We start from the raw sequence: 24057 nt of genomic DNA on the forward strand, positions 1-24057 counted from the left end.
CTGGAAAAGGTAAAGAGAAGGGACATCAAAATTATTAGAAATATGGAACAGTTTCCATATGAGGAGAGATTTAAAAGATGGGGACTGTTCAGCTAAGAGGCAACTAAGGTAGAAAATGATAGAGGTCTATAAAATCATTAATGATGTGGAGAAATTCAATAACGAAGTGTTATTTATCCCTTCACGGAACACAACAACTAGGGTACGAAATTAATAGGTAGCAGCTGTGATGCAGTAGGGACTGTCTGTGTGGGGAGTGGGAGAGCAGGGGAGGACTTTAGGGGATGGACAATGCCAGGGCCTGTAACCTGAGCTAGGTAAGGGAGGGGAAAGGTCAACACCTTTGCCCGGGAAGGGGACAAAGGAAGGGAGTGGCAGGAGGGAAGCAGTTTGAGTTTGGGCTTGGGGCTGTGTGGGCGGAATTCAGGGTATCCTAGCTAGGATCCAAGCACCCTGAAAGCCCAGAAGGACTCGATGGAGGGGTCCTGACTGTGCCTGCAAGCTCTGCTGTAACCTGTGTTCCTGTTGTCCAATAAACCTTCTGTTTTACTGGCTGGCCGAGAGTCACTGTGGGTCCCAGGAAGAGGGGTGCAGGGCTGGACTCCCCCACACTCCGTGACAACTGGTGGCAGCAGCGGGAGACACTGCACCCCGTGGACGACGCTTCCTGTAGTAAGTGACTGGGGAGCAGTAAAACGAAGGAGTGGTTAACCCCTGGGAGTGTGTGCCCAGTGAGAAGGACTTTGCAGTAACAGGGTCCCCCGGGGGATTGCAGTGAGCGGTCCCAGAGGCGGAGGAGTCTGCAGCTCGACCCTGGCAGAGAGATGGTGACCTCACGAAGGGCTGGTGCACTAGGGGTCCCCCTGGAAACCGTGGGGAGCGGCGAGCACCCCGGCCTGTGAGTGGCCAGCAGGAAGATGTATGCCAAGCGGCGCAAGTGCGACCTGCTGGAGCTGTGCAAGCAGAGGGGGCTGCACCCGGGGAGGCTCACCAAGGACCAGCTGATTGTCCAGCTGGAGCAGGGAGACCGCATGAATGAACGGAGCCCTGTCTCTGAGGGAAGCAGCCGGGCAGATGCAGCGCAGGCATCAGTGTCTGTCCCCGCTGGGAGTGGTCAGCCGGCAGATGAGGGCTTCCCGAGACCCCCCCTTCCTAGGCCTAGGGGAAGGGCGGGGAGGAGCCCAGTGTATACCGAGGGCACCGTGACACCCCCGGCCAGCAGGGGATCCTCCTGGCGAAGCTCACCCCCCAGCAGGGGATCCTCTCGGCAACACTCGGCATCCGTGGAGCGGATGCGGCTGGAATATGAAAGGGAGCTGAAATGGGAGAAGCTCGAGTTAAAGAGGCAAGAGCTGGAGGAGAAGGAGAAACAGCATAAACATGAGCTGGACCTGGCCCAGCTGAGGAGAAGTGAGGCCCCAGCTGCTGTGAGTGAGGGGGGACCCAAGCCTACAAAGAGCTTTGATAAGCACTTGCTGCCCCGGCGTAAGGAGGGGGAGGACATAGATACCTTCCTGACGGCCTTTGAGAATGCCTGCGAGCTGCACAGGGTTGACCCTGCAGACAGGATCACAGTTCTCACCCCCTTACTGGACTCCACAGCCGTGGAGGTGTACAGCCGACTGAAAGGGGCGGAGGCAGGGGACTACGAACTGTTCAAACAGGCCCTGCTCCGCGAGTTTGGGCTGACTCCTGAGAACCGGAAAAAGTTCCGGAGCCAGCGTAAAACCCGTGATGTCACATACCTACAACTGGTCAACCGGGCGTAGGGGTATGCCCGCAAGTGGACAGCTGGGGCCCAAACTAAAGAGGACCTGCTTGACCTATTCATACTGGAGCACCTGTACGAGCAGTGCCCGTCCGACTTGAGGCTGTGGTTGATGGACCAGAAGCCAGAGAACCCACAGCACGCAGGCCAGCTGGCCGACCAATTTGTGGACAGTCGGGCAGGGGATGGCAGGGAGGAGTCTCGAAGGAGCAAGCCTGCCTCAACGCAGAGAGAGAGTCATCATGGGACCTCCCAAAGGGGGCCTATGGAGAACCCCCCCAAAAGGGGAACATCCAGCGGCAGGTCCCTCCGACCCACTCAAGGGGACCCACGAGACATGGGCTGCTATCGCTGTGGCCAACGAGGTCACATACGGGCCCAGTGCCCCAAGCTCAGGGACAGACCAAGCAGACCCAACCCGCAGAGGGTGGACTGGGTAAAAACCCAATCGGAGGAGGGGCTACATTCCCAGGAAAGGGGGGCTGGCAACATACCACCTGTGGATGCTCCAGGCTCCAGGTTTTTGGTTTACCGGGTGGGCACGGGGCTGCCCCTCCGGAAAGAGTGCATTGTTTCCCTGGAGGTAGATGGGAGGAAGGTCACTGGGTACTGGGACACGGGCGCAGAGGTGACGCTGGCCCGGCCCGAGGTGGTGGCCTCAGATCGGATGGTGCCCGACACCTACCTGACCCTGATGGGCGTGGGCGGGACCCCATTCAAGGTGCCCGTGGCAAGGGTACACCTGAAATGGGGGGCCAAGGAGGGCCCCAAGGATGTGGGGGTACACCAATATTTGCCCACTGACGTGTCAATGGGAGGGGACCTTGAGGACTGGCCTAGCAACACCCAGAGTGCCCTGGTCGTGACTCATAGTCAGAGTCGGCAAAGGGCACTGCACCCCGACAACAGGGAAGGTACTCGACCCGAGGTGCAGGACCCTAACCCAGGGAGCGGGGAACGCCCAGGGGCACGGTTCAGAGAGGCTGCGGCCTCAGACCCAGCCAGCAAGAGAGAGCCGGTCCCCATCCCTGTCCCAGCTGCTGAGTTCCAGGCCGAGTTGCAGAAAGATCCCTCCCTGCGGAAGCACAGGGACCGGGCTGACCTTAGTGCGGTACAGACCATGAGGAGAGGTTGCAAGGAGAGGTTCCTGTGGGAGAAGGGGTTCCTGTACCGAGAATGGGCTCCCCCAGGGGAAGTAGAGTCATGGGGGATCAGGAGGCAGCTGGTGGTTCCCCAGAAGTTTCGTCACAAGCTGCTGTACCTGGCCCATGACATCCCTCTCGCAGGGCACCAGGGAATCCGACGCATCAGGCAGAGGCTGCTACAGAACTTTTACTGGCCTGGGGTCTTTACCCATGTCCGACAGTACTGCCAATCCTGTGACCCCTGCCAGAGGGTGGGGAAGGCCCAGGACAAGGGGAAAGCGGCTTTGAGGCCTTTACCCATCATAGAAGAACCTTTCCAGAAGGTGGCCATGGACATAGTGGGACCCCTCAGCAAGACGACCTGGTCAGGGAAGAAATACATCCTGGTGGTGGTGGATTTTGCCACTCGCTACCCCAAGGCGGTGGCCTTGTCCTCTATCGAAGCAGACACAGTGGCAGATGCGCTGCTGACAATTTTCAGCCGGGTGGGGTTCCCCAAGGAGGTCTTAATGGACCAGGGGTCCAACTTCATGTCGGCCCTGCTCCGGTCCTTATGGCAGAAATGTGGGGTCCAGCACAACTGGGCCTCAGCGTATCACCCCCAGTCCAACGGGCTGGTAGAAAGGTTCAACGGGACGCTGAAGATGATGCTAAAAACATTTATGAACCAGCACCCGCAGGATTGGGACAAGTACTTACCTCACCTGCTGTTCGCGTACAGGGAGGTACCCCAGGAATCTACCGGGTTTTCACCTTTCGAACTGTTGTATGGAAGGCGGGCAAGGGGGCCCCTAGACCTGATGAGGGACGAATGGGAGGGGAAGGCCGCTCCCGAGGGAGAGTCAGTGGTGGAGTATGTCCTGACCTTCCGGGAAAGACTGGCCGAGCTCATGGGCCTGGCCAGGGAGAGTCTGGCCCGAGCCCAGAGGAGGCAGAAGGTCTGGTATGACCGCACGGCACGGGCCCGTACCTTCGCCACCGGGGATCATGTGATGGTTCTCATCCCCGTGAGGAGAAACAAACTCCAGGCCGCCTGGGAAGGGCCCTTCAAGGTTATCAAGCAACTGAATGAGGTAAACTATGTGGTGGAGCTGTCAAACCGGGCACATCACCATCGGGTGTACCATGTGAACATGATGAAACCATACTATGACAGGGGGAATGTGGTGTTGGCTGTGTGTGGACATTGGGAGGGGCAGGGAGATGACCCCTTAGTAGATCTATTCCCTGGGACAAAAGCTGGTTCCCCCCTGGAGGCGATTCCCCTCTCTGATCAACTGACCCCGGGCCAGCACGCTGAGATCAGGGGGGTGCTGCATCTATACCGACAGCTATTTTCCAACCAGCCTGGACACACTAATTTGACTGTCCACCGGGTCACATCCCCCTATAAGATGCTCCCCTTTTCGGGTCACTGGTAAAACTGCCCAGGATCTTGAAAGAGAGGTCAGGGACATGCTGGCTCTGGGGGTGATCCAGCCGTCTTCGAGCCCTTGGGCCTCGCCAGTGGTGCTGGTCCCCAAGAAGGATGGGTCAATCCGGTTCTGTGTGGACTATCGAAAGCTCAATGCCATCACCGTATCTGATGCCTACCCTATGCCCAGGCCTGACGAGCTCCTAGACAAGCTGGGAGGTGCTCGGTACCTCACCACTATGGATCTTACCAAAGGCTACTGGCAAATGCCGCTGGACACAGATGCCAGGCTGAAATCGGCCTTTATCACCCCTCTGGGGCTCTATGAGTTTCTGACCCTGCCCTTCGGCCTCAAGGGAGCACCGGCCACCTTCCAGCGCCTGGTGGATCAGCTACTGAGGGGGATGGAGAGTTTTGCCGTGGCGTATATTGACGACATCTGCGTCTTCAGCCAGACCTGGGAGGACCACATGTCCCAGGTTAAACAAGTCCTGGACCGACTCCAAAAGGCTGGGTTAACAGTAAAGGCTGAGAAGTGCAAGGTGGGAATGGCTGAAGTATCTTACCTGGGCCATCGGGTGGGGAGCGGCTGCCTGAAGCTGGAACCAGCCAAGGTGGAGGTGATCAGACATTGGCCTGCTCCCCAAACCAAAAAGCAGGTCCAGGCCTTTATTGGGATGGTGGGGTACTATCGAAGGTTCGTGCCCCACTTTAGTGCCATAGCCGGACCCATCACTGAACTGTGCAAAAAGGGGAAGCCAGACAAGGTGATCTGGACTGAGCAGTGCCAGGAGGCTTTCCGGGCGCTGAAGGAGGCTCTGGTTAGCGGCCCAGTTCTGGCAAACCCAGATTTTGACAAACCCTTTATGGTGTTCACCGATGCCTCAGACACGGGACTGGGGGAGGTGTTAATGCAGGAGGATGAAAAGGGGGAGAGACACCCCATCGTGTACCTGAGTAAGAAGCTGCTACCCCGGGAACAAAGCTACGCGGCCATCGAGAAGGAATGCCTGACCATGGTATGGGCCCTTAAGAAGCTAGAGCAATATCTCTTTGGGCGACACTTCACCGTGTACACCGACCACTCTCCCCTGACCTGGCTGCACCAGATGAAAGGAGCCAACGCCAAGCTCCTGAGGTGGAGCCTGCTCCTGCAGGACTATGACATGGACGTGGTCCATATGAAGGGAAGTGCCAACCTGACAGCGGATGCGTTGTCCCGGAGAGGGGACCCTGAACTTCCCCAGGTCACTGGGCAGAGTGACCCTGCTCAGTTCAGTCTCGAAGGGGGGAGAGATGTGATGCAGTAGGGACTGTCTGTGTGGGGAGTGGGAGAGCAGGGGAGGACTTTAGGGGATGGACAATGCCAGGGCCTGTAACCTGAGCTAGGTAAGGGAGGGGAAAGGTCAACACCTTTGCCCGGGAAGGGGACAAAGGAAGGGAGTGGCAGGAGGGAAGCAGTTTGAGTTTGGGCTTGGGGCTGTGTGGGCGGAATTCAGGGTATCCTAGCTAGGATCCAAGCACCCTGAAAGCCCAGAAGGACTCGATGGAGGGGTCCTGACTGTGCCTGCAAGCTCTGCTGTAACCTGTGTTCCTGTTGTCCAATAAACCTTCTGTTTTACTGGCTGGCCGAGAGCCACTGTGGGTCCCAGGAAGAGGGGTACAGGGCTGGACTCCCCCACACTCCGTGACAGCAGGTTTAAAACAAACATAAGGAAGTACTTCTTCACATAAGGTACAGACAACCTGTGGAATTTATTGCCATGGGATGCTGTGAATGCCAAAAGTACAACTGGGTTCAAAAAAGAATTAGATAAGTTCATGGAGGATAGGTCCATCAACAGCATTACCCAAGATGCTCCAGGTATCCTTAAACATCCAACTGCTAGAAGGTGGGACTGGACTGAGGGAGAAGGGATGGATCACTCAAAATTGCCCTGTTCATTCCCTCTGAAGCATCTGGCACTGAACACTGCATATGACAGGATATTGGGCTAGATGGACCATTGGTCTGACCCAGTATGGCCAGTCTTAATATCTCCACTTTATAGACAAGAAACAAAGAGGTCACCCATCACCCATCCCAATGAACTAATTCCTGTGGTAAATCATGTCCCAGCATGGTCCCAGCAGAAGAGATGAACTGCTGGAGTTGAGTTTTAAATAAATAACACACACACACACACACTTCTTTTCTTTGGATGACACTGTCTTCTGCCCCGCTATGAAGCCCACAGTACAGGGCAGACAGGTGGAGTGAAGAATATTTTTTGTGATGAACAATGCATACAGATGGCAAGGCATAGCTCTGAGACACAAGGATGCGGTGGCACCACACCTATAGGTCCCATCATGGGGCCTTAGATTAGGCCCCCATCCCAACAGCTTGGGTCTTAGTTTAGCCTTCCAAGGCAGCATGGGACAGAGCAGCCTCAAGCCCCCTACTTCCCCGCACTGCACGACAACCCTGGGCAGATGGAAGGGAAGCAACGCATTGTGAGACACTGGGGGCTATGCTGGGGGCAGGGCAGGGCACGGCTCGGTGCATTGTGGGATGGTGATGACGCGCAGTGCACTGTGGGACATTGGGGGACTGACGCCGCGCTGGCGCTCCCCCATTAGGAGCCAGCCTCGAGACTCGGGTACCCTTTCTAGCCTGGCTCGCAGCGAGCTCTCGGCGCTCTTTGACGTCCCACAATGACGTGTGCTCTTTCTGTTTACGACAGCCCGGGCGTGCTTTTGTGCTTTACGGCGAACACTGTCTCCCCACCGAGCGGATGCGGAACTGCCCTGTCTGCTTTTACGACAGTTCGTCCGGGAGCGGGCGCGGGGTGATGACGTGTGTGACTGTGTGCGCGTCGCCCAAGCCCAGGCTTTCCGGCAGCCGGCACCCCCGGCCCGCTTGCATCTGCCTCCATCGGGACCCGGCCGGGCCCCCGCAGGTGAGGGGAACGCGCATGCTCCGGCCGGGACAGGCGCGCGAGGCCCCACGCGCGGCTCGGAGTCTGCCGGGCCCGGATCCGCCCCGGACACGGGACCCCGGGCCCAGGGGCCAACTCCCGCCGGGAGCCCAGGCCTCGTCGGGCCTGCTGCGGCCTCAGCCCGCGGGGCGGGACCGGCCTGCGCGGCTTCTGCCCTGGCTGGGAGAGAGGCCCGGCCGGACAGTTCCCGGCAAGGCCCCCGCACACGCAGAGCCGAGTGACCATGTGCGGGGCGGAGCTGCTGACTCTCCCCTTGTCACTAACCAGCGGGACTCGCTGCTGAGGGACCTACCCATCACCTAACATGTAGGCCCAGATCCTCGAAGGTGCTTAGGTGCTTAGCTCCCGCTGATCTGAGTGAGAGTTAGGTACCTAAATACCTTTGAGGATCTGGGTCTTAGTGACATAGGATTAGGTGTTTCTGTGAATAAGGATAGCTGCTTCAATGACACTAGCTAGGAAAATAAATAACTATACGGACAGTAGATCCCCGTAGGCATAAAGTGATCTCCAGCTGTGATCAGAAAGAAACATCCATCAGGGGAAATAATTGTGCTATTATAGGCAGTAAAGAGAGAAATTAAACCTTTTTTTCTGGGGCTTTTTATATTGCCATTGGCAGAGGCAGGTTATCAGTTTTGTCTAACAGGTCAGGTGATAAGATTCTTACATAGGGAAGTAATTATTACATTACATACTGACAGTGCTGTCAGAGCTCCTGAGACCTTCACCTTTTCCTTGACCCCAGAAATTCTGGGCAGTTACCCTAACCCTGGAAACTTTTCTGTGTGTATGACCTCATTAAAAATGGTGTCACCTACTCTTGTCTTTTGAATGGGCATCATTGCCCAGTCAGTGTCAGATGAAGTTTCCCAGCAGTCTCATCTTCAGTCTTGTAGGGTTAAAATGTTCCTAACACTTGACCACCCCATTTTTTTAAAGGAGTTTAGAAGATGGCTAAATTCATGACACCCGTGATCCAGGACAACCCCTCAGGCTGGGGTCCATGTGCTGTTCCAGAGCAGTTCAAAGATATGCCATATCAGCCCTTCAGCAAAGGAGATCGTCTGGGAAAGGTACCTGTGCTAATGCTGCTAAATGAATCACTGGAGCAATCAGTTAATGCCCGTGTATTAATTTGCATGGCAATTCCTGTTAGCTGTTCTTGTCATATTGGCGGTCTGAGTCCTGTACTGTTCCTTACAGTGCCCCTCCCCGCCACACACACAGACTCCAACAAGAGACTGCTGAATTGTTAATTGTTAATTAATTTGCAAAATGGACACCATTAAATTAGGCTTGAATAAAGACTGGGAGTGGATGGGTCATTACACAAAGTTAAACTATTTCCCCATGTTTATTCCCCTCGTTCCCTCCCCCCACCACCCCGTTCCTCACAACTTCTTGTCAACTGCTGCAAATGGACCATTTTGATTACCACTACAAAAAGTTTTTCTCTCTCCTGCTGGTAATAGCTCACTTTCATTGGAGTGTGTATGGTAACACCCATTGTTTCATGTTCTGTGTGTGTGTAAATATATCTTCCTACTGTATTTTCCACTGCATGCATCCGATGAAGTGGGCTGTAGCTTATGAAAGCTTATGCTCAAATAAATTTGTTAGTCTCTAAGGTACCACAAGTACTCCTGTTCTTTTTGCGGCTACAGACTAACACGGCTGCTACTCTGAAACACATGCCATTGGTGTTCTGCTCCTTATAGCTTCCTTATCCCCTATTGCAATTGCTACAAGGAGTGGTATGGTATTCACCCACGAAAGCTCATGCTCCAAAACATCTGTTAGTCTATAAGGTGCCATAGGACTCTTTGCTGGTATATGAACCGTGACCTCTTAATAGTGTGTGTAAGTAGAGCAGGGAGCTTTTTAAGGAATATTGATAGTCATAAGATTGTACGGTAGGTTCTGGAACATAAAGCACTAATTGCTCTCACTGAGTGGCATCTGGATTATGAGATTATGGGGAGAGTTTAAAATGTTGGTTGACACACACTCATCAACTTTGTTTTCTGTTGTCTTTTTTTATTAGGTTGCAGACTGGACAGGTGCCACTTATCAGGACAAGAGGTACACGAGTAAGTGCTATTTTGATGGCTGCTCTTGTCTGAGATACTTCATATGAGGTTTCTTCAGTCATCATCCTTGCTTCCCTCTCGTCACAGTCTTTAGTGGTGTCTACAAAACCTGTGTCCTACAGATCTCCACCAAATGAGAGAAGTTTCTTGAACTCAGAAGTGTGCCCTACCCTTGGAGAGGGGCACTTGGGGCTGTCTCCATCCTTCAGTGTTGCTCCTGGCTTTGAGCTTCTTTGTGAAAGGGAACTTGTCTGAGAGGATGAGGGACCCTCCCACAATGGGCTGCTTTAAGAGAAAAGCCCTGTCTCTGGTTTCAAGCTCGGGTGAGCCAGGTGACAGGGTGGGAGCACTAATTCTGAGCTTTTCTCATGATATTTGGTTTGCAGACGGGTAGCAAGGTAATTTGGGTCATTGTGTCCTCAGATAAGTACTCATCGCAGTTTGGTGGGGGAAGCCAGTATGCGTATTTTCATGAGGAGGATGAGACGAGCTTCCAGCTTGTGGATACAGCACGTACACAGAAGACGGCATACCAAAGGAATCGTATGAGATTTGCACAGGTATCTTGCACATTTCCTGAAACCTTTCTGAAACAGTGGAATTGCTGTAAAGATCTCATTTATAACTTGAACATCCCTTCCTCATTCTCAGAGGAACCTTCGGCGAGACAAAGACCGCCGTAACATGCTTCAGTTCAACATGCAGACCCTGCCTAAGAGCGCCAAACAGAAGGAGAGGTGAGGACCCCAAACCTGAACTCTGTGCTGGTATTGGAGTCTATGATCAGGTGTCTAGGTTTGCTGATTGGCTTCTGTCAATTGAGTTGTAACAAAAATCCAAGACTTCAAGACAGGTCTTTTGCTAGGCTCTGCTGTGGTTTGAAGTGCTGGTTTCATGTGATGCTTGTGGAACCAACAGGATTTTCTAAGCCAAACTCAGGAAAAGAAATTATTGTTTTAAAAGTAGCATGTGCACCTTCTGAAAGCTGTGGTGCCATCTTCAGAGGCTGGGTTGTCCCACTGAAGTTGCCATTTTCAAAGAGTCATTGAGAGCAGAGTTCCTAGTTACAGTGCTTCAGCCAGCTGTGGGGCTCCAGTCTTTCGACAGATGCTGGCAGTGGCTTGGGACCTCAGAGCCCAGTGGTTTCAGCAGTGGCTTGGGAAGGTGGGAGTGCTGGGGACATGCCGTTGGGACTATTTCTTACGAGGTTGTCACATTCCTCTATTTACAGAGACCGTCTACGTCTACAAAAGAAATTTCAGAAGCAATTCGGGGTGAGGCAGAAATGGGACCAAAAATCACAGGTAAAGTAAACTGATTTTTAACTATACTGTTTGATCAGTTCCTCTGGCTGTTCTTATTATACAGACCTCGGTGTACCCTGTTCCCTGTGGTAGCATTCCTCTAACCCGCTCCTCCTCCTGCTGTTCTCACGCAAATCCTGATGTGCTGTGTGTCTCTTTCTTTCTTTGGCCATCTGCCCTTCCTCTGGCCACACAGCAGAAGCCTCGCGATTCTTCTGTTGAAGTTCGCAGTGACTGGGAGGTGAAGGAGGAGATGGATTTCCCTCGGCTGATGAAGATGCGCTATCTGGAGGTGTCAGAGCCACAGGATATGTGAGTTCAAGATAGCTAGGGCCTCTGTGGGTATTTCTTTTGGCGTAATCTGTGTGTGGAAAGGGATGGGTACTGGCTTGTGATCCAGTTTTATGAAGTTCCTTTTGTGGGAGGTGCACAGGGTCAGTAGAAACACTCTTGCCAGTCACTGTTGTCCCCTGACACTCTGAGATGGAGTTATTTGTGCTGGTGTCTCATGACTGCTCTCTCATTATGTCTGCAGAGAGTGCTGTGGCGCCTTGGAATATTATGACAAAGCCTTTGACCGCATTACCACAAGGAATGAAAAGTCCCTGCGGAGCATTAAGCGCATCTTTCACACTGTCACCACTACTGATGACCCAGTCATTCGCAAGGTATAATTGTCCTTCCTGCCCATCGGCTCACAAAATACACCAGTATGTATCTTATTGTGTGGTATTCTTTGGACCCAGTCTGTTCTAAGCCAAGGGGTCCAAAATGGTCTTGCTTTCTGGAGTGAGACGAGATTAACAGAAATAATCCAGGATCCAGCTCTTTAGACAGCAGAAATTTGTGATCTCCATAGCAAAGGGAGTGGTATTGGCCAAGGCAGGAACTCATTAACACATGGATAGATATCAGCCAAAGGAAAGCTCTATTCTGGAAGGGCAGATAGGCAGACCTACAGGCAAGAAGTATGAAGGAGAAGAGAAATGTCAGGATCACAGATCTCATTCCCAAGATTGCTGGTCTTGAGAGGAAAGGATAACTCTGAGAGTGTTGATGAAGTCAGGGACAGAGGATGAAGAACTTATTCTTGTGCTTGCAGATGCAGGTCTCCCTTCTGCTCTAAGTTCTGTCTTTTCTCCCCAACTTGCTTGGGCATTTTCAGGGCTGGATTTTCTGGGCAGCATTTGTCTGCCCAACTTGTTGAATGAGGTCAGTAGGATCAGTAGCATTTGACATGTTTGTGTCCAAATCTCTTTGATGTGCATCAGAGTCTTATATCAGCCCAGCCTCCCGAGTCTAGAAGAAAGGAATCAGTGTCTGGTTTGCTACGGCTGCAGTTTACTTTTGGGATGGGGGGAGAAGAATGTATGCTGTCTTCGCTCACACTCTTCCCTCCGTCTGCAGCTGGCGAAGACCCAGGGGAATGTGTTTGCCACAGACGCCATCCTGGCCACACTGATGAGCTGTACTCGGTCTGTGTATTCCTGGGACATCATTGTCCAGAGAGTTGGATCCAAGCTCTTCTTTGACAAGAGGGACAATTCTGACTTTGGTGAGGAGGTTGCTAGGATCAAGGTTGGGTAAGGGAACAAATTGCAGCTTTTTGCATTTAGTGTTCCTTACCCCCTTTAAGTCAATATTACTTCTCAAATGTCCACACTGTGTCTGGAGCAACCCAGCTCCTGCACTATCTGCATGTGCTTTGAACAGATTTGGTGCACAGTATGAGGGTTGAGTGTCCTTTTCGGGGGGGTAACTATCCTCCTGATGATCGTTTGACATTGGCTCTTTTCCCAGACTTGCTGACAGTGAGTGAAACTGCTAACGAGCCACCACAGGACGAGGGCAACTCCTTTAATTCACCTCGCAACCTGGCCATGGAAGCAACCTACATCAACCACAACTTCTCCCAGCAGTGTCTGAGAATGGTAAGAGGCAAGTGGGCTTAGCAAAGCCTGTCACGCGGACAGTACTGTGGAAGACTGAGTCTGCAGGTCTGGAACTTACTATGAATATCAGTGCTGGAGCAGTCTCTTATTAGAGCAAGAGGCACCTTTATTGGCAAGATTACTTTGCACAGAAATCATTCCAATTTGGGATGTGTGGATTAACTTTGTGGAGGTGGTGGGGGCGGGGTTGTAGGGAGAACACCGCTCTTCTTCATGGAGCATTCCATGAACTAAACCAGTCAGGACTGTGACAGTATAGAGGCAAATTAAAATGCTCTGTGGAATGCTGGATGCTGATTGGCTGAGGGAAAGAGTCTTTAGTTCCAAGGGGAGAGGGGAGGTGAGTGGCTAATGGTGATGTAGACAAATTGGAGAGAGTGCAGAGAAGAGCCACAAAAATGATTAATGGTCTGAAAAACGTGACCTTTGAGGAAAGATTGGCAGGGGGCAGGAATGGATGGAAAAAAGAGAACTGACAGGGGACATAGTTTTCAAGTACATAAAAGGTTGTTATAAAAAGGAGAGTGATAAATTGTTCTCCTTAACCACAGAGGACAGGACAAGAAGTAGTGGGCTTAAATTGCAGCAAGGAAGATTTAGGTTAGACATTAAAAATAACTTCCTGCCAGGGTAGTTAAGCACTGCAACAAATTATGTAGGGAGGTTGTGGAATCTCCGTCATTGGAGGTTTTTAAGAGCAGGGTAGACAAACACCTGTCAGGAATGGTCTATTCTAGATAATACTTAGTCCTGCCTCGGAGCAGGGGACTGGACTAGGTGACCTATTGAGGTCCCTTCAGCTCCTACATTTCTATGATTTTATTATTCATATCTATGTTTGTGTTTCTGATCAGCTGCCTTAATTCTCTCAAGTTGTTGGGCTTAATTCTCTCGTGATCTGTCCTGGCTTTCTCTGCAGGGGAAAGAAAAATACAAGTTTCCCAACCCAAACCCATTTGTGGAGGATGACATGGATAAGAACGAAGTGGCCTCTGTTGCATACCGGTGTGGTATTTGCTTCAAGCATGTGCATAGGTTTGGGGAGGGAGGTTCAGAAAAGGGGTGGAGTGTAACTTCTATTAACAGCTTGCTAGTGGTGGTCTGACTGAAGCTTTATTTCCCATGGGCATTGCCACACTCTGTGATGAGAGAAATTCTGGGACTTATGCTTCAGGCCAGTATCTCTCACCTTTCATATTGGGTTTGAAGGAAGAGGGATGAAATCCTCATTGTGGGCTGATAGGGGAGGAAGGGAATGGCTTTTGTGAGTGCTGAAGTGGATCCGGGAGTGGAGAATAACAGAGATTCTTTGGTTGCAGGTACCGAAGATGGAAGCTGGGAGATGACATAGACCTGATTGTCCGCTGTGAACACGACGGAGTGATGACAGGAGCTGGCGGAGAAGTGTCATTCATCAACATCAAAACACTGAACGAATGGGATTCCAGGGTGAGGGAGAACCAGATACCAAACCTCTCTAGCTCCTCCATTGCTATCTGATGTACCAGGTACAGCAGGCAAGACATGAGACAAGCCTCTTGCGTTACTCCATGTATCTGTTATGTCATTAAATTCCATCAGAAGAGAGTGACTGTGGAGGACCAGCAGTGCCAGCTAAACTGACTCCACGTCTCCCAAGTGCTGGGTAGTCTGTTTGGACCCTCTTCCAGGCTCCTGCATTCCACATGATAACCAGTCCGATGGAGCTCTCCCTTGATTTTTTTCCCCAACCAGCACCCTATATACTGGCCAATACTCCAGAATCAAGAAGTCCTTTTAAGCTTCCCATCTCTTCCTTGCATAGTATCATTGGATAACTCACTATATGTTCTCATCATAGTTGCGGAGATAATTGCACCCATGGTTTGCTGAGTGTGGTTTGACCTCTCTTTTCAGCATTGCAATGGAGTAGACTGGCGTCAAAAGCTAGATTCTCAGAGAGGAGCTGTGATTGCCACTGAGCTGAAAAACAACAGTTACAAATTAGCCCGCTGGACGTGTTGTGCGCTGCTGGCTGGATCGGAGTATCTTAAACTTGGGTGAGGCCAATATAAGATTTGCCTGTCAAGGACCTTCTAAGTGCTTTTGCTGGGGGGGGGGGGGGGTGTGTGTGAGAGCTGTTTTTAGGAGCTGTACAATCACAGAATTCCCTCCCATTTTTATTCTGTTTGGCAAACCAAAAACTTCTTTTGAATATATTTTAGCATTGGTGACTGAGGCAGAATGAGGTACAACGCAGACTGGTTTGGGGCAAGCTGCTTCCCCACAATGGCCTGCTGATTGACCTGGAAAGACCACCTGTACATGTGACAGTGGAGTTCAGTCTCCACGGCCCATTCAATTCTTGGCTTCTCTGCTGAACGTGAGAGATAATTATAGTGGTTCATGTGGTACCGATTTAGATCTTGACTGAGATCCCCGGCACATTCTCCAGATATGTATTGGCAGGGGCCTGTGACTTGAAACTGGCAACTTAAGTGAATGGCCCTATGTCCCATTACTGATCTCCTGAGCAATCCATTTCTGATTTTAGCCTCTCCTTCCAGTCCCCAAAGCACCTTAGCCAAGTGGCTTTTTCCTTGTTTGCTTCACACTGTTGGCACAGAGTTGATGCAGTTCTCTTAATTAGAACCCCCTCTGCTGGCTGGTCGACCTAGTCAGCTGCACTGCAGAAGCTGTGGGTGCTGGTTTGTAACATTTTAAATCAACTTTGTTGCTGCGACACACTTTCTCTAACATTTTTTTAATTGCTCGTGACTGGGTGTTTAAAATAAGATGCTTGATATTTTAAATCTAGCTTCTTTGTTCTGTCTGGTTTCTGTCCATGTGACATGCAGCTGCCTCAGACTAATCTGTTGATCAAATCAGAACTCTCCCCTGTTAATGACTCTTTATTGTTAAAACTCTTAAGTCTTTTCTGTTTGTGGGACCTGGGAATCATCTCCTTTATCACCTCTTTTGTCTTGGATGATGGAAGCGTAGTTCCTGATCTCTTCGGTTTAGCAACCCTATCTGTTTTACTCTGACCTGGTCTACATTACTGAATTGGGTCTACATAAGATATCTTGTGTTGACCTAACTCTATAAGCATCTACACTACAACGTAGCTCCCACTGATGTAAATAGCCCACTATATCTACTTAATAACTCTACCTCTGTGACCGGTGTAGTACTTAAGTCAATGTAGTTAGAGTGACACAGTGTCCATATAGAAACTACGTTACTTACATTTCCTGTTGGTGGGAGGCTCCAACCTTTGAGCCCGCAGGGCAGCAGGGCTCCAGCCATCAGTGCCCCACACAGTTACGTCAATGGAAGTGCTCCTGGTGAGGACATGCATCGCCGACAGAAGGACCATAGTGTGGTGTGAAACACTGCTTTAATTACTGTAGTGGCTGTACATTGACTTAACTTAATTTGGCAGTGTAGACAAGCCTTCAGTTACTATCTGAGACACAGGAATGGCTCCCCACCAGGGAGTCCTGTCCATTTTCCCTTTTGAATTGGGGGGTTGATTCTTGCAGCTTAGCCCAGAAGTTAAAATCTAAATGATCGCCTCATTTTGGTGACTTTCCTGTGAAGTCTGGGCAGGGGCATTGAATTTCCTGACCTTTTTTGCCTTTCCTCTCCAGGTATGTGTCCCGTTACCACGTAAAGGACTCTGCGCGCCACGTGATCTTGGGCACACAGCAGTTCAAGCCTAATGAGTTTGCCAGCCAGATTAACCTGAGTATGGAGAACGCATGGGGCATCCTGCGCTGTGTCATTGACGTCTGCATGAAACTGGATGAGGGCAAATACCTCATCCTCAAAGACCCCAACAAGCAAGTGATTCGTGTTTACAGTCTCCCTGATGGCACCTTCAGCTCCGATGAGGAGGAGGATGATGAAGAGGAGGAGGAGGAGGAGGAAGGTCTGTAGAATGCTCAGTGATCTGGTGCTCAGTAACTAAGGCCTGAGAGAAAGGGGGTAATGTAACTAGGGGATTAGATCTCGGAATTTCGACACTGCCTATCAAGGTGAGAGGTGGTGTGTGGAGAGTACAGTCACTGTGGGTCTTTCGATCAGTGATGAAAGCAGAGTAAACATGTTAATTACTCCCAGAAACTGGAAGGATAATGAAATAAATACAAACCTAGAGAGATCTAAAAACATGAAAAGAGAGTTGCAATATGAATCTCACCATGAGGAGAGGGGAAGGGACTAATTAATCTGAGCGGAAAACATAATCTGAAACACTGCGTGGAAGGGGGAGTCACTTGGAAAGGAAAGCTCAGCTCAGTATTACCGTGATATCAGGGGGTTGTAGTGATTGATTTCAGCACAAATGGCAGGTGCTCAGTGCCACTGAGAATCAAGCCATTATCATGATGTTTTAGATAGGAGGAAATCCAAAGCGAGACATTAAAAATGAGTGGCTAGACCAAATCAGCCCATTTCAAGTGGACGACTGGAAAGCGAGTGCGGATGCACTAGTCATGCAGACTGGGAGACTTTCTACAAGGAAGGAAGATCCAGACCCTTGCCTGGGGCAAGTGCTGGCTTGCCTCCCGACTACCTGAAACAATCCCTCATCCCTGGCACGTGCCCCGCATGTTCTAGCTCCACTGTGGGAGGCAAGCTGACTTGAAGCTTATGTTCATGGGATGGTTAAAAAGGTCTTAACGCCATTTTAAGCTGTTTGTAGCCTTGGGCAGATCTGTTGGACTTGGATCTGTTCACTTTTTGAAGGTTTTTGGAACAGTCATAATAGCTAGCGACTTTTTTTTTAATTTAAGTTTTTAAGATTCTCAGGTGAATCATGCAGCAACAAAAATCATCTGTAGCAGTTTGTGTGGTCATCTGATTTTATTGTAGCTGTGGCCCTAATGAACAGTCTTGTACTGGGTGAAAAGGGTAGGCAAGATTGTGGCATGAAGAGTAAAGGATATTACATGTCTATTATTATTATGATGATGATTATTATTTATCTTTGTGGCATTTTCTCGGGGGAAGGGGTGTCTGCTGCTGCACATTGTTCCACAACAACCTCTTTTCTCTCTTTCAGAGGAAGAGAGCTAAACCCTGTGGTCAGGGAGCAGGGGCTTCAGTGACCAAAGGCACATCTCACCCTTGTTGGTGGGTGGAATCTTAGCTGAACCTTTGCACCGTGCTCATTTACAAATATAACAAACAGAATAAAGAGTTTTGTTCTGTTTAATGAGTTTGTTGTTCATTGTCTTATGGATAAATATGCTGTACACAGAAACCTACCGCACAGTTGTGGCGTGAAAAGAAATCCTGGGACGAAAGCAGCCATTGAAATGGCAAGTGAGCTGTTGTAATAAAGTAGGCGGCTTTACAAAAAGTTTACCGCCTCCAGCTTTTTTGTCTTCTCTACCACCATTTTGTGCTAGTGTTTTCCTGCTTCACCCAGTTGGGAAGAGGTGAGCATTCTTCTCTACTGCAGTAAAGGAAAGAGAGATTAAACAGTTTTTGCTCTTCTCCCTGGTACAAGTGGTGATATCAGAGACCTGAAAGCATCTGAAATATGTGTAACTATTGGTCCCCCTTTCTGACTGAGAGCATGCTGGTATAGAGCCACTATGAGTATTAGCTCCTCTGACAGCTTGTAGTTTTGGCAAATCAAAAAGTGCCCTCGGTTAGGGTTTCTCCCATGAAGGAATTCCCAATCAAGCTAATGTAAATGTCTCAGTTCTGCAGAGCAGGTGGTACTAATAGTTTTGGCAGGCTGAACTGGCTGGATGAGTGTACTGCAGGGTTTTCTCTGTCCCACCAGTTCCCCTGTGGCCTTGTGTCTTATCTGGTGCAGGGAAAAGAACATGCTAATCTTCAGGTTGTAAGTGTAAAAAATGGGGAGTGATTTCAGAGGTAGCTGTGTTAATCTGTATCAGCAAAAACAAGTAATCCTTGTGGCACCTTAGAGGCTAACCCATTTATTTGGGCATTAGCTTTCATGGGCTAAAAACCACTTCATCAGATGCATGGAATGGAAAATACAGTAAGCAGTATAAATATTGCAGCACATGAAAAGATGGAAGTTGCCTTACCAAGTGGGGGGGTCAGTGCTAACAAGGCCAATTCAGTTAAGGTGGAAGTGGCCTATTCTCAGTAGTTGACAAGAAGGGGTGAATATCAAGAGAGGGAAAACTACTTTTGTAGTGCTAACAGGGCCAATGCAACAAGGTGGGCATCACCCATTCCCAACTGTTGACAAGAAGGTGAGAGTATCAGCAGAGGGGAAATTACTTTTTGTAGTGACCCATCCACTCCCAGTCTATTCAGGCCTAATTTGATGGTGTCCAGTTTGCAAATTAATTCCAGTTCTGCAGTTTCTCATTGAAGTCTGTTTTTGAAGTTTTATTGTTGAAGAATTGCCACTTTGAAGTCTGTTGTTGAGTGTCCAGGGAGACTGGTCACCCTAGTAGGAGAACACTTCAGACAGCAAGTGTGAAACATTGGGACGGAGGGGGGTAGGGGGGGTAATAGATGCCTATATAAGACAAAGCCCCAAATATTGGAACTGTCCCTATAAAATCAGGACATCTGGTCACCCTATCTCCTACTGGTTTTTGGATGTACAATTCTTGATGTCTGATTTGTGTCCATTTATCATTTTGCGTAGAGACTGTCCAGTTTGGCCAGTGTACATGGCAGAGGGGCACTGCTGGCACGTAAAATCATAGACACTAAGGTCAGAAGGGACAATTATGATCATCTAGTCTGACCTCCTGTACAATGCAGGCCACAGAATATCACCCACCCACTCCTGTATCAAACCTGTGTCTGAGCGATTGAAGTCCTCAAATCATGATTTAAAGATTTCAAGGAGCAGAGAATCTTCCAGCAAGTGACCTGTGCCCCATGCTGCAGAGGAAGGTGAAAACTCCCCAGGGCTTCTGCCAGTCTGCCCTGGAGGAAAATTCTTTCCCGACCCCAAATATGGCGATCAGCTAAACCCTGGGCATGTGGGCAAGACTCACCAGCCAGACACCCAGGAAAGAATTCTCTGTAGTAATTCAGATCCCATCCCCTCACAAGCCATCGGGCATATTTACTGCTAGTAGTCAAAGACAAATTAATTGACAAAATTAGGCTATCCCATCATACCATCCCCTCCATAAACTTATCAAACTTGGTCTTGAAGCCAGATATGTCTTTTGCCCCCACTACTCCCCGTGGAAGGCTGTTCCAGAACTTCACTCCTCTAATGGTTAGAAACCTCCATATAATTTCAAGTCTAAAGTTCCTGATAGTCAGTTTATATCCATTTGTTCTTGTGTCCATGTTGGTACTGAGCTTAAATAATTCCTCTCCCTCCCTAGTATTTATTCCTCTGATATATTTATAGAGAGCAATCATATCTCCCCTCAGCCTTGTTCTTCAGGATAATTATCTACAAATGCCCATGTTCACATCTGATTATATCCACATACAGCGGGAGAAAAATATTACAAGAATTAATACATAAGTGCTTCCTAGGAGGCATTTTACATTTTAAATATCTAACAAGTCCAGTTGTAGTATGTCACAAGTAACTATTAAAGGCCCAATTCTGCACCACTGACATCAGTGGTTAAAAATCCATTTTTTCAATGGTATAGAACCAGGGTGTAAGCACCAAGCTTTCCTGAATGCCATGGCATTCTGATTAAAGTATTAATTAGCTGCAATGTTTTTTACAAGAATTTGAATTATTTAAAATAATGGCATATATCACATTGGTAGATGTGCAGGAGAACAAGCCCCTGATACTGTGGCTGATACGGTTAGGTCCATGAAGGGGAGTTTAATTCCAGGCTACTGTCAATAGGTTGCTACTCCCTGGCCTCCCAATGTACTGGTGTATTACTGGAAGGAGGTACTAATTACCATTTCATTAGCACTTTTGATCCCCAAGTGCTTTTCAATTTAATACATAGCACTCATTTCACCTGCCACAGAGATCTAACTGCCTCTGCCATTCTACAGTGCCACCCTCTTAATCATGCAATGTATTACCAGTCCTACCTTGGTCACTGTGGCTACAGTTGTAATAGTGGAACCTAGGGCAAACTACTTCCCTTGAATTTGCTACCAGGTGGTGTATATACAGTACTTCCCTTGTTTTAGATCATACAGATGGAATGCTGATCTGCTCTTCTCTCCCTGCACCAACCTCTTCCAGCAAGAATTACTTCTCAGCATCCTGCAAAGAGATTTCACACAGGCCTGAAATTCAGCTCACTTCCAGATGCATCAGGTTGTGCCCCCTCTCCATGAGTTACCCTAGACTCCTCTTCCTCCTGGAAAGAAGCATTTCCCCCTTAGCCTTATTGGTTGGTGGGCAGTGCTATGCAGAAGCCCGTACTCTCAATTGTCCAAGGTACCAAAAGTCCAGTTCTCCCTGTCACATACAATTGTTTACAAATCAGCAAAGTTGGACACAAATAGACTAGTACAATCTGGCTTGTTTACATTAAAAGAACTGTGATAAGGGGTCAAGTTGAGGTAATAGAATGAGCAAAGTCTAGGAATTAGAGAAAACATTTATAGTTTAATCACTGAAGAGTTTTGACTGGTTAGTGGTAATGGGAGGATGTTGCCATTCCTTTGACATTGTTTATTTGGGGTTCACTAAATGAGAGCAAGCAGGGGAGATGCAAGTACTGGAAGAAGTGAGCTTTTTGATTGTAGATGTCATTGTCTCCTAGGCTTCACCATCACACCATGGGGCTTTCTGGATCTTGAGGGACTTCCAAACTGGGCCAGAAAATGGGACCTAGACGACACGACTCCCCTTGCCCCACATACTTTGGCTAGAGCTAAATCCCAAACACCTGGAATGCGAGCAGGGCCGGCTCTAGCCATTTCGCTGCCCCAAGCACGGCGGCACGCCACAGGGGGCACTCTGCCGCTCACCCGTCCCGCGGCTCCAGTGGACCTCCCACAGGCGTACCTGCGGATGCTCCACCAGAGCTGCGGGACCAGTGGATCCTCCGCAGGGACGCCTGTGGGAGGTCCACCGGAGCCGCCTGCTGCCCTCCCGGCAACCGGCAGAGCGCCCCATGCAGCATGCCGCCCCAAGCATGCGTTTGGCACGCTGGGGCCTGGAGCCAGCCCTGAATACGAGGCATAGGATCCTGCTGTCGCCCCCACCCTTGTATCATATTCCTTACCCACTTGATTTCTCCTCTTTCTCAGCCTTCTGTCTAAAGATAGTCTAGTTTAGGCAGCGGTGGCAATTCCATCTTTTGCAACACTGTTGCAACCCTGTGACTAGAAAGGCAACTAAAAGCAATGCCTTAAAAGCCTGTCTCACCATTGCTGATGACACTGCTGTGCCTGTTTCTCCAGCAGTGAGGTTGCAAATGAAAGCTGGCATCAGAGACACAAGCCGCATTCTTTTATATTTGCTGCTATTCTCCCCATTTGTGTGGTTGTCTTATTTTGTCTTAAAGGAAACAGGATCAGACTTCAGCAACAGCTCCAGCCCATCTCAACTCTTTCCCATTTCCCCAAAAAGGGCACTTATTACCATGTCTAACGCCAGCTAGTGGGAGGTTCACACTTACAGAGGCATGTACAGTACTTGCACAGATACAAAGAGCAGTGCAGACAGTGAAGCATGGCTTAGGAGAGTAGAGTGCCCTACACACCTGAACCCAGGGTATATACCCTAAATGGCTCTCTGCACACCGAAGCTGTGCCTCCCATGTATACACTGCTATTGTTGACAATGCAATAGTGCTCCACTGCCTATCCTGCCAGAGCCTTTCCCCTCTACAGCGCACAGCTGCTGGAGCCTTTCCCCGCCCGCTGTATAGCTGCACTCTGCAGCAACAAGTGTGGGTGCAGCCGGCCTTCCTCTGTGGCAGGTGGCTGCAGTGGTAGTGCCGGGTCTCCACATGCCACCATGCAGAGGGGGCAGAAGCCTGTCCAATGGGGGGGGGGAGGGTGCCCATCACAGCACTTAGCAGCGACAACTGCAGCTGTTTAGAGGAAAGGGCTAGGGGGACTGGCTGCTCTGGGGATCGCTTGGCCCTTGCTGCAGGGTTCAGCCCCTGACAGTAACCCAGGGCGTCAGCGCCCCAGCAGTGCCGTAGCCAGGGTCACTGCTAAGGAGGATCGTCGGAGAAAAAAGGCGCATGTCCTTTGGCGGCATTTGGGCGGCCCTGTGCATGTGCTGGAATGCTGCTGGAAGACGGAGCGGCACATGCGCAGGGCAGCCAAACAAGAATTTTTTTTCCGGCGGCCCTGTGCATGCGCCGAAATGCCGCCAGAAGACGGAGCGACGCATGCGCAAGGCCACCAAAAGACAGAGCGGCGCACCACCAAAATCACAGACGAGTGGAAGAGGCGCCTGTCAAGGTTTTTTCCCCCACTTTGAACTTTAGAGTACAAATGTGGGGACCTGCATGAACACTTCTAAGCTTAATTACTAGCTTAGATCTGGTAACATCGCCACCAGCCAGAAATTCAGTGTCTGACACTCTCCCTCTCCCCCTCAAACTTTCCCCTCCCTGGGTTGCCTTGAGAGGCTTCACCAATTCTCTGGTGAACACAGATCCAACCCCTTGGATCTTAAAACAAGGACAAATTAACCATCCCCCCTCTTTTTCCCCCACCAATCCTTGGTGAGTCCAGACCCAATCCCCTTGGATCTTAAAACAAGGAAAAATCAATCAGATTCTTAAAAAGAAGGCTTTTAATTAAAGAAAGAAAAGGTAAAAATCATCTCTGTAAAATCAGGATGGAAAATACTTCACAGGGTAATCAGATTCACATAGCCCAGAGGAAACCCCCTCTAGCCTTAGGTTCAAAGTTCCAGCAAACAGAGGTAAAATCCTCTCAGCAAAAAGAAACATTTACAAGTTGAGAAAACAAACATAAAACTAACACGCCTTGCCTGGCTGATTACTCACAAGTTTGAAACACGAGAGACTGATTCAGAAAGATTTGGAGAGCCTGGATTGATGTCTGATCCCTCTCAGTCCCCAGGGCGAACAAGGAACCAAACAAAGAGCACAAACAAAGACTTCGCTCCACCAAGATCTGAAAGTATCTTGTCCCCCTATTGGTCCTCTGGTCAGGTGTCAGCCAGGTTTACAGAGCTGCTTAACCCTTTACAGGTAAAAGGGACATTAACCCTTAACCATCTGTTTACGACAGCACCACTTGGGGAATTCTGGGCTCGGGAGCAGGCGCTCCTCCGCTGCCCCTCCTGGCCACGCTACTGTGCCCCAATCTGAAGCTCACCCGGACAAGTCCTGGCCCTGCGGCTCATCGCCCACCTCAGGCGCCCTGGGCTCTGCCTGGCCTGGCCCGGCCCAGCTCCCGCCCCTCCTAGCCAGCGGGGGAATTCATCTGGGCCTGCCCCTTTAAGACTCCCGCTGGGAAGCTTCACCCCCGACCCGTGAC

The 24057-nt window shown here is 49.9% G+C and overlaps 1 protein-coding gene across 3 annotated transcripts; it reads left to right on the forward strand.

Annotated features, from left to right (window-relative positions):
- Positions 1 to 7151: 7151 nt before the first annotated feature.
- Positions 7152 to 17857, forward strand: EIF3D (eukaryotic translation initiation factor 3 subunit D). 3 transcript variants are annotated; one of them, XM_050926717.1, is made up of 15 exons: positions 7152 to 7269; positions 8251 to 8384; positions 9356 to 9401; positions 9825 to 9961; positions 10053 to 10138; positions 10633 to 10705; positions 10902 to 11017; positions 11241 to 11373; positions 12113 to 12260; positions 12506 to 12636; positions 13577 to 13662; positions 13977 to 14106; positions 14554 to 14696; positions 16290 to 16570; positions 17705 to 17857. In XM_050926717.1, exons 2-15 carry the CDS (start codon positions 8262 to 8264, stop codon positions 17716 to 17718), a joined length of 1647 nt encoding a protein of 548 aa, XP_050782674.1. In that variant the 5' UTR covers positions 7152 to 7269; positions 8251 to 8261; the 3' UTR covers positions 17719 to 17857. The 3 variants fall into 3 exon arrangements, with proteins under 3 accessions (XP_050782674.1, XP_050782683.1, XP_050782692.1); XM_050926726.1 differs by having other exon boundaries at positions 10905 to 11017; XM_050926735.1 differs by lacking the exons at positions 7152 to 7269; positions 8251 to 8384; positions 9356 to 9401 and adding an exon at positions 9451 to 9724.
- The last annotated feature ends 6200 nt before the right edge of the window (positions 17858 to 24057 follow it).

This window comes from Gopherus flavomarginatus, chromosome 1 (genome assembly GCF_025201925.1).
Source record: "Gopherus flavomarginatus isolate rGopFla2 chromosome 1, rGopFla2.mat.asm, whole genome shotgun sequence".
NCBI classification, from domain to species: Eukaryota; Metazoa; Chordata; order Testudines; family Testudinidae; genus Gopherus; species Gopherus flavomarginatus.